Source organism: Acomys minous (assembly GCF_964271855.1).
Source record: "Acomys minous genome assembly, chromosome: 16".
Lineage (NCBI taxonomy): Eukaryota > Metazoa > Chordata > Mammalia > Rodentia > Muridae > Acomys > Acomys minous.
Window position 1 is genome coordinate 87382191 of NC_140498.1, and position 15724 is coordinate 87397914.

General features: G+C 45.3%; 1 protein-coding gene across 11 annotated transcripts in view; it reads right to left on the minus strand.

The window, feature by feature from the left end:
- The window catches only part of TMEM116 (transmembrane protein 116), an 86055-nt gene that overhangs the window by 54578 nt on the left and 15753 nt on the right, over positions 1-15724 (minus strand). For 10 of the 11 annotated variants that reach the window (XM_084762146.1, XM_084762147.1, XM_084762142.1 and 7 more), the window contains one exon: positions 14918-15049. The exons of the other annotated variant lie outside the window; for it this stretch is intronic. In XM_084762146.1, coding sequence (XP_084618272.1) covers positions 14918-15049 — 132 coding nt within the window. The remainder of the gene's footprint in view (positions 1-14917; positions 15050-15724) is intronic. 11 annotated transcript variants of the gene reach the window in all.

Below are 15724 nucleotides of genomic sequence, written 5' to 3' on the forward strand. Positions count from 1 at the left end.
TTTATTTATTGCTGTGCCTGTTGTCATCACTATTATTAAGTGTGCGTGTCAGAGGCAGGTGGATCGCTGTGAGTTCAAGGCCAGCCTGGTCTACAGTGTGACTCTAGGACAGCCAAGGCTACACAGAGAAACCGTATCTTAAAGGAGAGGGGGGAAGGCGGAGGGAGAGAGAGAAAGAGTGTGTGTGTTTGTGCGCGCGCCACAGCACATATGAGGTCTGAGGACAAGTGTGGAAAAGACTCTCTTCTTTAATCTCAGCACTCAAGAGGCAGAGGCAGGCAGATTGCTGTGAGTTTGAGGTCAGTCTGTTCTACAGTATGAGGTCCAAGACAGCCAAGGCTACACAGAGAAACCCTATCTCAACACCCGCCCCCCAAATAATAATGTTAGATATATTATTCCATTTTTTTCATTACTATAACAAAATATTGGAGGTAGACTACATTTGAAGAAAAAGTTTTGGCTCTCAGCTCTGGAAGGACAAGGGTTAGCAGTCTCATCTTGTGACACTGTCTTGACGCCAGATTCCTGGGGTGATGTTAAGTACCTCAGCAGAAGATAAAGAACATTCATGTTTATCTGTACCTGTGTGCCTTTCTCTTTATAAAGCCACCAGGATTCATTCATGTGCTCCTGATAACCTTACAGCTCCCATTACCCCTAAAGGCCCTGTATCTAAACAGCAGGGTTCCCAGCCCCCACAACATACAAACCATGGAAAAGTTAGTGTCCGTGTGTATACATAGGCATGTGTGCAAACCTTGGGTGGCTAAAATACTACATGAGTTTGGTTTTTTGTTTTTGTTTTTTGAGACAGGGTTTCTCTGCGTAGTTCTGGCTGTCCTGGACTTGCTTTGTAGACCAGGCTGGCCTCGAACTCACAAAGATCCATCTGCCTCTGCCTCCCGAATGCTGAGGTTACAGGTGTGTGCCACCACACTCAGCTTATTTGGTTTTCTTGAGACAGGGCATCTCTTGTATGTAGTCTTGCCTATCCAACCAGGCTGGCCTCTTGACATCACAGAGATCCTCCTGCTTTGCCTCCCAAGTTCTGGGATTAAAGACATGCCACCTGCCACAACTTCAAAAGTGGCCTTAAACTCTTGGTCCTCTTGCCTCGGGCCCTCAAGCTTATGCACCACTCCAAGTTTATGGAGTGCTGGGATTGAACTCAGGGATTCCAACACACAAAGCAAGTACTCTATCAATTGATATAGCCTCAGCACTGATGTTTAAACTATCTTTAAAATAATCAGGCTATAAGAGATGACACAGCAGGGAAAGGCACTTACTGCCAATGCTGGTTTCAGAGCTGAATCTGGTCTGCAGGACTCCTAAGGTAAGGAGAATTGATTCTACAAGTTGTCCTCTGACCTATACACACACACACACACACACACACACACACACACACACACACACGCACACCATAGGTAAAATAAACAAATAAATGTACTAACATTTAGGGGGGAAAGAGCTATGGGAACTGGAGAGATGGCTTGGCTCAGAGCACTTGCTGCTTTTGCAGGGGACTTTGGTTCAGTTCCCAGCTCACAACTGCCTGTAACTCCAGCTCTAGGTGATCTGATACCCTCCATCTGGACTGTATATGCAGCCTCATGAATGCCACAAGAAGGCACATACACACGCGCGTGCACACACACACACACACACGTATACATTAATAAAAACAAAATGAACTTTAAAAAAAGAAGCAAAGAGCTAGCTGGTAGGCTAGCAGAGAGCCCACACGGCACCAAGTGGAGGGTGAGTGACTGTTGCACAGCTCAGGTAGCAGGATTTACCCTTCAGTCTCATGTAAGCAGACAGCTCACCAGGATGGGGCATTTACCACACCAACTTGAGGGGAGTTCACATCCTCAGCACCCACAGACAAGCCAGGCCGAGGCCAGCAAGATGGTTCATCAGGTAGGGCCACTTGCTGCCAAGCCTGCCAAGCCTTAAGACTGACAAACCTTAGGACTTACACACATACATATACGCACGCTCATGAAATGTAATTTAAATAAAAGAAGCCAGCATGTGCACCCAACATTAGAGGACAGAGAGAGGCGAATCCAGGACCTCACTGGCCAGTGAGCCTGGTCAAAATGATGGACTTCAGAGAAAATGAGCCGCCCTCTCTCAAGGAATAAGACAGAGGGAGCTACAGAGGAAGACAGCCAACACCCTCTTCTGACCTCTATATATTTGCGCAGGAGTGCAGCTTGTGCACACCCCCTCAGCGACAGACAGACATAATTAGCTTAATTTTGGGAAATGGTATGTTGCCCATATAGGCAAAAAGAGCTGTAACAACACAGAAGGCCAATAGATTACCACAGGACAGTGCTTACAAGGCCAGAGTGTGGACCGGAATGGCAGTTGTCAGGCAACAGGATGGGGAGTATCTGGCCTCCAATGCACTCTAGAGAGTGACAGGATAGCTGCAAGGGTTTGGTGAGAATCCTAATGTCTACAACTGATTGGGATGGTGTGCATTTTGGGGTACGTAGCTTACAGGAAAAGGTTAGTTGATGACAACCAAAAGAAGGGATGAAAATAGGGCCATATTGCTATAATGCAGTAGGAGGATGCCATTTGGTGACTCAAATCCATATACATAAAGGTTAAAATCACCCCCCAAAGAAAAATTATAAGCCTAATCTTTTTTTTGTTTCTGTTTTTTTGTTTGTTTTGTTTTTTTTGAGACAGGGTTTTTCTGTGTAGCCTTGGCTATCCTAGATTCACTTTATAGACCAGGCTGGCCTCCAACTCACAGCGATCCACCTGCCTCTGCCTCCCGAGTGCTGGGATTAAAGGCATGCGCCACCACACCCAGCCACTATAAACTTAATCTTAATATAACTATCAACATGTGATGCCCAGCAGTGGTGGTGCACCCTTTTAATCCCTGCACTCTGGATGTAGAGGAAGGTGGATCTCCTGAGTTCAAGGGCAGTCTGCCTTCTTACAAAGCAATTTCCAGGACAGCCAGGGCTACACAGAGAAAGTCTGTCTTAGAAAAACAAAAGACAAAACCAAAACAAAACAAAGGCAATGACTACAGTAAAATGTGAAATGTGGCCTGGTTACCTGTCTCCCTTTCCTTTGCTGACCAAGAGGATGATCCTCTGTGCTAAACAAACAAATGACTACAACAAAACAGATACCTCAAGAAACAACGGGTGGCCTGGTGCCATGCCTGTCACCCCAGCACTCAGGAACTAGAGACAGGATGATCATGAGTTCAAGGTCATCCATGGCTGTTACAGTGAGAACTCACTGCACACACTTAGAGGCTGATAAAGGAAAAGCCCTTTGGTAAGAGCCTGTGACTGGCTTTAGCTAACACACAAAAGAGAAGCAGCTTCAGATAGGAAACCATCCTGCCTATACAAGCCTGAGGCTTTTTTTTTTTTTTTAAAGACAGGGTCTCTCTGTGTAGCCTTGGCTGTCCTGGACTTTCTCTGTAGACCAGGCTGGCCTCGAACTCACAACAATCCACCTGCCTCTGCCTCCCAAGTGCTGGGATTAAAGGCATGCACCACCACACCCGGCATGGCCCGAGGCTTATGATTCCACATCCACTGCTGCCTTTTCCACGTCCTGGCCTCAGGTTATGCTTTGGACAAGTTACAGATGGCCGACTGCAAGTCCGGCTTCTTAGGCAGAGTGAGACTTACACAGCAGACAGAGGCAGGACTATGTAAGGACACCCACAGTGTTGTTCTTTTCCAGTAGTTGTTACCCAGGGTCATCTTGCCTCTCCTGATAAAAAGTTAGTGACAATAGTGTCCTTGCAGTGGCCCCTTGAGCTGCCTTTAGGAGGCAAGTTCTTTGATATGGGAAGGGGCTTGATGGCTGGTTGTAAATCAGAGTTATCTCCTTTTGCTGTTGGAGTGTTATCTAATCAGAGGCCAAACTTGGTAAGCAAATCTTAGCAGAAACTTTCTCAGCCACCCTAAATTGAAATTTGTGGTTGGTACGGATGTGTCCTTATCTCTACAGCTAGTGGAGACAGGGATGTTTTAGCCAAAGTCTACTTTGTGTAACTTAATATTCCCTGAAGAATTTTATTATTAATCCTTTATAATACCAACTTTACTACTTCTAGTTTCTCCTACATGGCTATATAGTGCAAATTTGAGGCCAGCTGGACTACATGAACGAAGCCCTAAAAATAAATAAATAAATAAATAAATATATCTATCTCCAAAAGAGTTAGAAGATGATTCAGTCGGTAAGAGTGCTTATTATAGCCGGGTGGTGGTGCACGCCTTTAATCCCAGCACTTGGGAGGCAGAGGCAGGCGAATCGCTGTGAGTTCGAGGCCAGCCTGGTCTACAAAGTGAGTCTAGGACAGCCAAGGCTACACAGAGAAATCCTGTCTCGGAAAACCGGGGGGGGAAAAAAAGAGTGCTTGCTATGCAAGCATGAGAACCTGATTTCAAATCCCAGGTACACACACACTTACACTCTCAACTCATACAAATGTCACATGCATGTACACACACACACACACACACACACACACACACACACAAATATAAAAGAGAGAAGAGGAGAGGGAGGGAGAGGAAAAGAAACAGGTACGCAGTATGGTGGTTGAGGTTTGTAATCCCAGCAATTGAGAGGTTGAGACAAGAACATTGCTATGCGTGTAAAAAAACTTGGGATACATACTTAGTTCCCTTCCAACCTGTGTTAGGGTGAAAGCATATATACAAACAGGAAAGAAAGAGTAGGTAATTTCATTTATGCCAGTAGAGGGAGCTAGGATATCATGAAACAGATTCCTCAGCCAGACAGGCACACTAAAACCCCAAACAAAAGAATGATAATGTTACCTAACCTTTCACCAACACTAACTGTGGGCAAGTACTCTTCATTTTGCTTGATTTGGTCTTGACAGTTACCCTGATAGTATATCATTACTCCTGTTTTAAGCGGAAAAAACTATGACTTGGAGATTTTGGCTTGTTTTTAAAAACTATGTGTGATATTGTTACTACCAAAGCCTTTTTTTTTTCTTTTTCTTTCTTTCTCTCTTTTTTGTTTTGTTTTGTTTTTCAAGATAGGGTTTCTGGGGGGGGGGGATTAGCTCAAATGGTAGAGCGCTCGCTTAGCATGCGAGAGGTAGTGGGATCGACGCCCACATCCTCCAATTATTATGTCACTTTACACACCACGTTTCCAGCAACAGACAGCCTCATAATCTGCTGCTTCCACCCGCTTTCGAAGTCTGCTCGATTCCACTGTCTTCTGAGATTGGAGGCACAAAAACAAAACAAAACAACAACAAACCCAATAAAATTAAAAAAAAAAAAAAGATAGGGTTTCTCTGTGTAGCCCTGGCTGTCCTAGACTTACTCTGTAGACCAGGCTGGCCTCAAAGTCACAGAGATCCACCTACTTCTGCCTCCCAGAGTGCTGCGATCAAAGGTGTGTGCCACTACTGCCCTGCTACCAAGGCTTTTAGAATACAATTTCTCATTTGCTGTTTTACATTAATGTATTAAAGAGAAACAAACAAATAAACACCACATTGTTGCAGGCTTTCTGTTTTCTAAAAGTCACCCATTGGGAACACTGTGCTGCTCATGAGGTTTTGAGATGGTTAGTGCAGTGCCTGCTTGGAGCACAGAGCTCCTGAGACTCTCCCCCTACCAACAAACAGGTGCTCCCTGTGTAAGGGAGGCCTGGCGGTAGCTGAGGCCCAGTGGGTCAGATCATTTAGCTGGTCTTGCTGAGCAGGCTGATCACCTGATTAAGACTCAGTCCTGTGAGCAAGTGAGCAAGGCAGGCCTTAAGGAGTCTTTTAGCTTCAGTGACGTTGGCAGACAGTGCCAAAATCCCTTAAGTAACAATTTGACTTTACAAGGAAAAAAAAGGTACACAGCTAATTAAAAAGATGACATTTGTTTGTTGTTGTTTTTTTTGTTTTTTTTTTTTAAGACAAGTTTTCTCTGTGTAGCCCTAGAATTCACTCTGTAGACCAGGCTGTCCTCAAACTCAGAGGGATCTGAGTTCTCTCCCTCTGAGTGCTGGGATTAAAGGTGTGCTCCACCACGGCCCAGTATTATTGTTTTGTTTTTGAGACAAGGTCTCTCTATGTATGTAGCCCTGGCTGTCCTGGAACTCTCACTATGTAGAGCTAGCTGGCCTCTGAGTCAGAGATCCACCTGCATCTGCCTCTGGAGTATGTGTACCACCACATCCAGTCTGACAGGATGAAATTTCAACTCAGGGCTATGAGGCTGTAGACTAAATCTTAACTCTTAAGCCATGAGCATCATGCCATTTGTAACCCAAACTGGCATCTTTATGGTTTGAGACCAGTGAGCTCTCTCAGGAAACAGAAACCCTATGGCTCAGAACGCCCAACTCTGACATCACTGCCTGCTCTTGTTTCTGCACAGCAGCTGCTTCTGCTAAGCAGAAGCCTGAGGACAGCAGCACTGGGGCCCTTTGGGAGAAGGCACAGAATTTGTTCCTGACCCCATGCCTGACCTAGGGGAGAACGGAAAACAAGCAAACAGCTGTCTAATGGAGACACCTCAGCATCTCAGACATGGAGCAGAGGAGATGTTGGGGGGTGTCCAGGGGTGGGGGTGGGGCAGGCAAGGCCTCACTCTGATGCAACTCTGGTACTTTAAAGCCCACTCACTGATTGGCTAAGGTGACCAAAAAATTAACCCTCAGAAAACCCTAATATCTATTAATCAAAGCAAAAGTATTCCTGATGGCTGGATTCTCTAAGCACTTGGCTTCCTAGCAAGATCCGGGACAGAAGACTAGGTCTAAGTCAATGTTGACTTCCTGTGTTCCCACTTGGTGAAGTGGCCGCAGGTACTTAAGCTGGACCAAGCCTGTCCTCACAGCTCCAGGCTCTGTGAACAACTTCCTGTTACTGAATCAGGCTTGCAGTCATCTGATGGAGCTATACAAACAAGAAGGAAACAGCCTCATTTCTACCCCCTGTCCATCATTTGGCAGGGAAGGAAAATCAAGCTTCTGCAGTCTACCCCATTGCAGGCTGGTAAAGAAGCTGGTCTAGGAGCACACAAAAAGCATCTGCAAGCCGGGCGTGGTGGCGCATGCCTTTAACCCCAGCACTCGGGAGGCAGAGGTAGGTGGATCGCTGTGAGTTCGAGGCCAGCCTAGTCTACAAAGTGAGTCCAGGACAGCCAAGGCTACACAGAGAAACCCTGTCTCGAAAAACCAAAAAAAAAAAAAAAAAAAAAAAAGCATCTGCAATAATGAGTTCCTAATAGGGCTTTGTTTATTAATTCACTTTTTAGAAGATTTTTAAAATTTTTATTTTATCCTGTCTCGAAAAACTCAAAAAAATTTTATTTTATGTGCATGTGTATTTTGCCTTCAGTCTGTGTCCACCAACTTGTGCTTGGTCCCTAGGAAGCCAGAAAAGTGTGTCCAATCCCCTGGCACTGGAGCCACAGTGTGTGCTGGGAATTGAACCTGGTCCTCTGTAAGAACAAGTGCTCTCAGTCACTGAGCCATCTCCCAGCACTGAGAACTACTATGACTGAGATTATATTTTACCAAGTTTTTTTTTCTCAAGTGATATTTATTTCATAGACTTAAGACGATACTTGTTTTTGAATGGTTCCCCCTGCCCCCAAGATAGGGTTTCTCTGTGTATCCCTGGCTGTCCTGGAACTCGATTTGTAGACCAGGCTAGCCTCTGCCTCCTCAGTGCTGGGATTAAAAGCATGTAATATCATACTCTGCTTTTTAAAATGTTCTTAATTCACCAGAACATGAAGTTGGGGGATTTATTTGCATTCATCTGTAAAAGTAGAAAGCCTAGAAGCTCCTTGGGAGCCACATAGCTGTGCTAGAAAAGCAGCAGCTTCACACGAGTGGAGATCAATGCACATTTGGTAGGAGGGTGGGTCAGATGGAACACAGTGACATCAAGGTGGGGGACTGAAGCCCACTGCTGACCTGGGATAGTAATACTTGACTGTCTACTGTGGTGAGTTCAAGTGTGAGCTACAAACTATGACCCAGCTGCAAGCTCTTGATTAAGTTTGAAAGTCTGAGCTAATAAAATGAAATTCAGTGTGTGTGTATACGCATGCGTGTGCATGTGTTTGTGTGTGTGTGTGTGTGTGTGTGTGTGTGTGTGTGTGTGTTGGGCGTAGCACATGGCTTTAATCCCAGCACTGGGGAGGCAGAGGCAGGCAGATCTCTTGAGTTCGAGGCCAGTCTGGTTTACAGAGTGAGTTCCAGGACAGCTAGGACAGAGAAGCCCTGTCTCAAAACAAAACAAATAAATTAAAAACAAAAAGGAGATTTGATGCAATAATGAGATATGTATACTATGTTAATCCAAAAGAAGGCAGAAGAGAGAGTAGAATAAAGAAGTGATGGACAAACAGAAAACAAGCAGCTCAGTGACAGACCAAATTTGTTAACTATTTACCAGACTGAAAGCAAGCCAGCAGAGACTGTCAGGGTGAAACAGCTCCCTACAAAAATGTTATTTAGGGCTGGAGAGATGGCTCAGAGGTTAAGAGCACTGACTGCTCTTCCAAAGGTCATGAGTTCAATTCCCAGCAACCACATGGTGGCTCACAACCATCTACAATGAGATCTGGTGTCCTCTTCTGGCTTGCAGGCAGGATATTGTATACATGATAAATAAAGAAATCTTTAAAAAAAACAAAAATGTTATTTAAATACTGTCACAAGATGTTAAAATGAGCAGGTGGCGCAGGCCTTTAATCCCAGCACTAGGAAGGCAGAGGCAGGTGAATCTCTGAGTTTGAGGCCAGCCTGGTCTACAGAGTGCGTTCCAGGACAGACAGGGCCGTTACAGAAAAACCTTGTCTCAAAAAAAAAAAAAAAAAGAAAGAAAGAAAGAAAAGAAAAAAAAAGTGGTTAAAATGAAGAGTATCAACAGACATACCCTATAGTGATAGGAGCCAAAACAGCAGCTCAGGCTGGACGCACCTCCCCTACCCTTTCCCTTGCCTGGCTGACTTCCCAAGTTCCGGTCCTAAACCATGCAGAGAAAGTAAGCATTCTCCCAGAAGGAGCTGAGGAGATAATGCTGAAAGACAAATGTCCACACCTAGGACACTTTGGAAAATGAGAGTGAGGAGATACTGTCTGTACTTCTAAGTGTGTTGTCCCTTCAGCCTCTGTGCTTTGTGCCCCTGTCGTGGTATGTTTAGGGAACCTGAGGAAAGAACGGATTTGCTTGCCTAAAACTGCAGCCTCCTCTGCCATGCCCCTCGAACAACCGGCCTGCGTCTCAAGGAATTTAAGTGTGATTAACACTACCAGTGAAAATCTAGTTCCTTCCTCTTCCAGAATGTTTCCAGAGGGTGGAAAGAGCTTAGGGCTTGTCTGGGTCCTTTAGCCTCTCTGGAATGTGTCCCCCTTATCTATAGGGCAGAAGGAAACGTGTATAGGCTAATTCTGACTCTACAATCCACACTTGCCATAGCTGTTGTTCATTAGAAAACCAAAAGTGAGGCACACCTCGCCTAAGCTTCGGCTCTGTCAAGCTAGGGAAAGGACTCTGGGGACAGGAGGGGTGGCACATGGTAAGAGAGGTGGTTTGAGAACTGAGGGCCATGCCTTCAGACAACAGAATGGCACAGGTGTCACAGCCTTCTTGAGAAGCAGGGTAGGGGTGAGGTGCGTGTGTTGGGGGAACAGACCTGAAGAAGCTAGCTGTGGTGGCTTGAAAAAAAAAATGGCCCCCATAGGCCCATAGGGAGTGACACTATTAGGAGGTGTGGCCTTGTTGAAGGAAGTGTGTCACCTGGGCTGGGCTTTGAGGTTTCAGAAGCCTAAGTCAGGTCCAGTGTCACTCGCTCTTCCTGCTGCCTGCTGATCCAGATGCAGAACCCTCAGCTCCTTCTCCAGTACCATGTCTGCCTGTGTGCCGTCATGTTTTCCACCATGCTGATAATGGACTAAACCTCTCAACTATAATCCAGCTCCAGTTAAATGCTTTCCTTTATAAGAGTTGTCGTGGGCATGGTGCCTCTGCACAGCAATAGAACACTGACTAAGACAATGGGCAGGGAAGGAGGAAGGAGGAAAAGGGAGAAAGCCAGGTGAGTGCCAGCACTGCACCTCCCTGCCATAATGTGAACAAGCTGGCCTCTAGCTCACATTCTTGCTGCCACCATGTTTTACATTAAAAAAAAAATCTATGTATGATGCATGTGTGTGTGTATATATATGTGTGTGTGTGTGTATATGTTGTTGTTGTTTACAGTTGTTTTTTAGAAAGATGTACTGCTGGACAGTGGTGGTACATGCCTTTAATCCCAGCACTTGGGAGGCAGAGGCAGGTGGATCTCCGTGAGTTCGAGGCCAGCCTGGTCTACAGAGTGAGTTCCATGACAGCCAGAGCTGTTACAGAGAGAAACCCTGTCTGAAAAATTGGAAAAAAAAATAAAAATAAAAAAGACATACCCTATTCAACCCTGATCAAAAGGAAGCTGAACTGGTCATGTATGTATCAGAAATGAGGAAGCTGATTCTTAAACTCTGTGAAGAGCCTTGGGTGGTGCTGTGCACTCCAGCAGAGAGCAGAATAGTAACATTTTGACTCACTGCCTAGTTTCAAGACATTACTGCTAGACTGGAACACCTAGACAGGTGCTCCTAGCTTTAACACCAACGTGAAAAGGCTTGAGAATCGTCACTATCTCCTTAAATCCAAGGGATCCAGTGATTGTGAAGAATAGTTAAATGAGCCAGACACGATGGTGCACACCTGTAATCCCAGCACTCTGGGAAGCAGAGGCAGGCAGATTGCTATGAGTTTGAGTCCAGCCTGGTCTACAAAGTGAGTCCAGGACAGCCAGGGCTATATATGGAAACTCTGTCTTAAAAAACAAGCAAATAGCTGGGTGCGGTGGCACATGCCTTTAATCCCAGCACTCAGGAGGCAGAGGCAGGCAGATCGCTTTGAGTTTGTGGCCAGCCTGGTCTACAAAGCTACTCCAGGACAGCCAAGGCTACACAGAGAAACCCTATCATGAAAAACAAACAAATAAAGAATACTTAATTGGCCAGCGGTGGTGGCGCAAGCATTTAATCCCAGCACTTGGAAAGCAGAGGCAGACGGATCGCTGTGAGTTCGAGGCCAGCCTGGTCTACAAAGTGAGTCTAGGACAGCCAAGGCTACACAGAGAGACCCTGTCATGAAAAACAAACAAATAAAGAATATGTAATTGAAGGGCTGGAGAGACAGAGGATCTGCATTCAGTTCCTAGCACCCACATGGTGGCTTACAGCCATCTAACTCCAGTTCCATGGCATTAAACACCTTCTTCTGGCTTTTATGGGTACCAGGCATATACATGGTGCTCATACACACATATAAGCAAAAAAAAAAAAAAAATCCATTGCATAAGATCAAATAAATAAACTTCAAAAAAAGAGAGACCCTGGCCCTCCAGACAGAGAAAGAGCACGCACTGTTTTCTCAGAGGACCTGAGTTTGGTTCTCCCTCCCCATGTGATATAGCTCATAACTAACTGTAACTCTAATCCAGGGGACTGGATGCCCCTGGCCTCACAGCCACATTCATTCATGTGTACACTGTCTCCCCATATACATCCATTTAAAAATAATAAAGATAGCCGGGTGTGGTAGCTCACGCCTTTAATCCCAGCACTTGGGAGGCAGAGGCAGGTGGATCACTGCCTCTTCAAAGCTACTCCAGGACAGCCAAGGCTATACAGAGAAACCCTGTCTCAGAAAAAAAAAAAGAGCATTGACTGCTCTTCTAGAGGATCCAGGTTCAAGTCCCTACACCCACATGGCAGCTCACAATTGTCTGTAACTCCATGATCTGACACCCTCACAGATACATACATGGAGAAAAACACAAATGCACATAGAGATAAAAAAAAAACCCAACATTAAATTGGAGCCAGGCGTGCTGGCACACACCTTTAATGCCAGCACTTGGGAGGCAGAGGCAGGTGATCTCTGTGACTTTGAGGCCAGCCTATTCTACAAAGTGAGTTCCAGAACAACCAGGGCTACAAGGAGAAACCTTGTCTCAAAAACAAGCAAACAAACAAAAAAACCAAATCCAAACCAAACCAAACCAAGAACAACCAAAACAAATGTCTACTTGAGAGCACTGAAAATGAAGTGAATCAGATGGGCTGTGGGTGGAAGCGGACGGTGTCAGTTTCTCAGACTTCTTGTTCCCTCTCCTTCTCAGTGTCAAGTGTGTGCCTGGGGGTGACGGTTGATACAACTCATAAGGGAGACTGGTGTGGTGAGCCTTACCTGAGTGGGGAAGACTCGTCCTGCATGTGCGTCATCACCCCATGGGCAGGAATAGGAGGGCGAGAGAGGGAGAAAGCCAAGTGAGTGAGTGCCAGCACTGCATCTCCCTGCCATGATGTCATCTAGGTCACATTCCTGCTGCCACCATGTTCTGCACAGGTGTGTGGGGCCAAGCAATCTTGAACTCAACCCTCAGAAAATGCGAACCAAGATCCACCTTTCCTTCCTTGTTTCTGTCTTATACTCTGGTCACAGCAACAGAAAAACAAACACGTGCTCCTCAATCGCAGCACCTAAAACTCTAATCAGAAACCAAGTCCCCACTAAGTCTGGACGTTCTGAGAGGGCCAGGAAAGGATGCTTTGGATTTGTTACAAGGCCATGCAAGCTTCAGCTTGGTCACACTACCACACTACCACACGTGTGCAAAGATCGGCTAATCCACACAGGAAGGCATAGAGAACTAGACTAAAGTTTGAGCCCACACCATATCTGATGAAACACAATTGCCACTCTTGACTTCCTGTAAAGCAGAAAACATAGGCAATCTTCAGACAGTTATGGAAGGACCCAGAGTGTGTGCAATCCTAAACTACACGGCATGTAATTAACAGGAAAATGGGAAACATTGTCAAGAGGACTCTAAGAAAGACCAATAGAACCTTCACATGGCCAGCGGAAAAGACACTGCAGTGGTTTGGAGGGTGATGGACATAGGAACACTTTGCTTTCTCCAGATCCTGATGACTTCACGAGTGTGGTGGTCAATTCGTCTCTGGGTGTGTAGATTGCATTACTACATTGGGTTAGCTGGGTAGAAAGATTCACCCTAAATGCAAGCAGCAGCAGCCATGGCTGGGGCACTGGACTGCATAAAAGGAAGAAAGTAGGCTGAGCCCCAGCATGCACCCCTAGCCCTGTGAGCTACTAAATCCTCCCTTCCTTAAGGTGCTTCCTTAGGTGTGTTGTTGAAGGAACCAGAAAATACTATAATAATAATTCATCTAAAAAATATAGCTGCGGGGGCTGGAGAGATGACTCAGAGGTTGGGAGCACCATCTGCTCTTCCAGGGGTTCTGAGCTTCCCAGCAACCACATGGTGGCTCACAACCATCTTTAATGTGTTATGATGCCCTCTTCTGGCCTGAGGATGTACATGCAGGCAGAGCCCTATATACATAATGAATAAATAAATCTTTAAAAAAATAAACAAAAAAATAAAAAATATAGCCACAATGCTGCTTAACTAGTGAGGTTGTTGGTAGGATGAACAAAGTATGTTTCTAAAATAGTCAACACCCTCCATGATTCCTGACATGTAAATACACGGATTTATAGTACCAATCACATATTACAGGGTTAGTATCCCATGTCTGAACTAGGTGGAAGTGTTTAAGATTTTGTTTTAGATTAGGAATATGAGCTGGGTGATGGTGGCACACGCCTTTAATCCCAGCACTCGGGAGGCAGAGGCAGGTGGATCTCTGTGAGTTCAAGACTAGCCTGGTCTAAAAACTGAGTCTAGGACAGGGCTCTGTTACACAGAGAAACTGTGTCTTGAAAAACAAAACAAAACAAAAAGAATAGGAATATGCATACATGCACACTCACATATATATGGCTGTGCACATACACAGATACATGTGCACTCACATGCCTATGAATACACACACACACATCTCGTATGGGTATAGGTGTTGGGGACCCTCCTAGTATAAATAAGGTTTAGGCTCATATTTAATATATTATGGGATATATTAGCCATATTTCCCAAAGGCTTTTGTTTTGTTTTGTTTTTTGTTTGTTTGAGACAAGGTTTCTTTGTGTAGCCCTTGCTTTCCTGGACTCACTGTGTAGACCAGGCTAGCCTTAAACTCAGAGAGATCCACCTGCCTCTGCCTCCCAAGTGCTGGGATTAAAGTCATGTGTCACCACACCTGGCTCTAAAGGTAATTAAATAACAAAAAGCCAACACTGTGCTTGTCTGCATTTTGACTACGTCTGACACCAGAGGTCAAGTGTATATTTTCTCACAAAATTTCATGTGCCTGATAATTTCACCTTTCAGAGTATGGATTCTCAACCTGTGTTCCTAGTAAGTGAGAAGATATTTCCTGTTAACTCTATGGAATGTCCATTTTAACCTCTATTTTTTCTTTCTTTTTTTTTTTTTTGTTTTTGTTTTTTTGTTTTTCAAGACAGGGTTTCTCTGTGTAGCCTTGGCTGTCCTGGACTCACTTTGTAGACCAGGCTGGCCTCGAACTCACAGCGATCCGCCTGCCTCTGCCTCCCGAGTGCTGGGATTAAAGGCGTGCGCCACCACGCCCGGCTAACCTCTATTTTTTCATACACCAAGTCTGAAAGATTTAGAAGCATCTCATATTGATGGTATAGACCAGGCTGGCCTTGAACTCAGAGATCTGCCCGCCTCTGCCTCCCAAGTTCTTAGATTAAAAGTCTGAGCTACCATGTCTACCTTGGCAGTGGCTATTTTTAAGATGAAAAATGATTAAACTATTGTTTCAAAGTGTAACAAAAAACAACAGGTCTGTGTTTCCATAGTGGGTCACCTCTGATCTGAATTGCTAAGTATTGGCCAAGTCTAGGGGTGCTTACCTCTCCCACTGCCTGTAGGTTATAGCAGATGCTGTCTTTGTGGGCTGCTGATGTTCCATAGACAAGTGCTTTTATGAGCCAGCAAATCCCCAGGAGCAGGTCAGACAAGCTCAGATACAAGAGTGGCTTTATCTGCCAAAAGCCACAAAAGCCTTAGTTAGTGATGGAGCTAGGAGAAAAGACAAGTCATCTTTACATTGTATGCTTCAAGCAGAAAACTGGGTGTCGTTCTGCCAGGGCCTCTGCCATTGCTTGACTGTGGAAGATGTAAAGACTCCAGACAGAAAGACATCTGTGTCCTGGAGTGAGGGGGCTGGTGAACAGCTCAGTACTTGGGCTCTCACTTGCAGGGACACTCCTTCCCCAACTATAGGGCCAAAGATAGAACAGACAGATGAAAGCTTTATGTGCAGCCGTAACATAAGTGCTAGGTGCGCAGCCAACATATGCTAAATAGACAATGATGTCATTAGCTGTATGTTTACAGATGTACATCTTTGTGTGAGTAGGGCATGACTGTACATGTGCTCATGTTGGTGGAAATGTGCTCCTGTGCAGGGGTGTACGGACCCCAGGGGAGAACTCCTGTTCTACCACTCTCCACCTTGTTCTTCTGAGACAAGGTCTGTCACAGAATCTGTGCTAGGCTGATGGCCAGCAACTCCCATGATTCTCTTGTCTCCAGCTACCACAGTACTGTGGTACAGAAATGCACATGGCCAAGTCCCACCTTTCACTGGAGTACCAGGCTCTGATCTCAGGGCCTCAGCCTTGCACAGCATGCTCTTTTAGTCATGGAGCCATCAC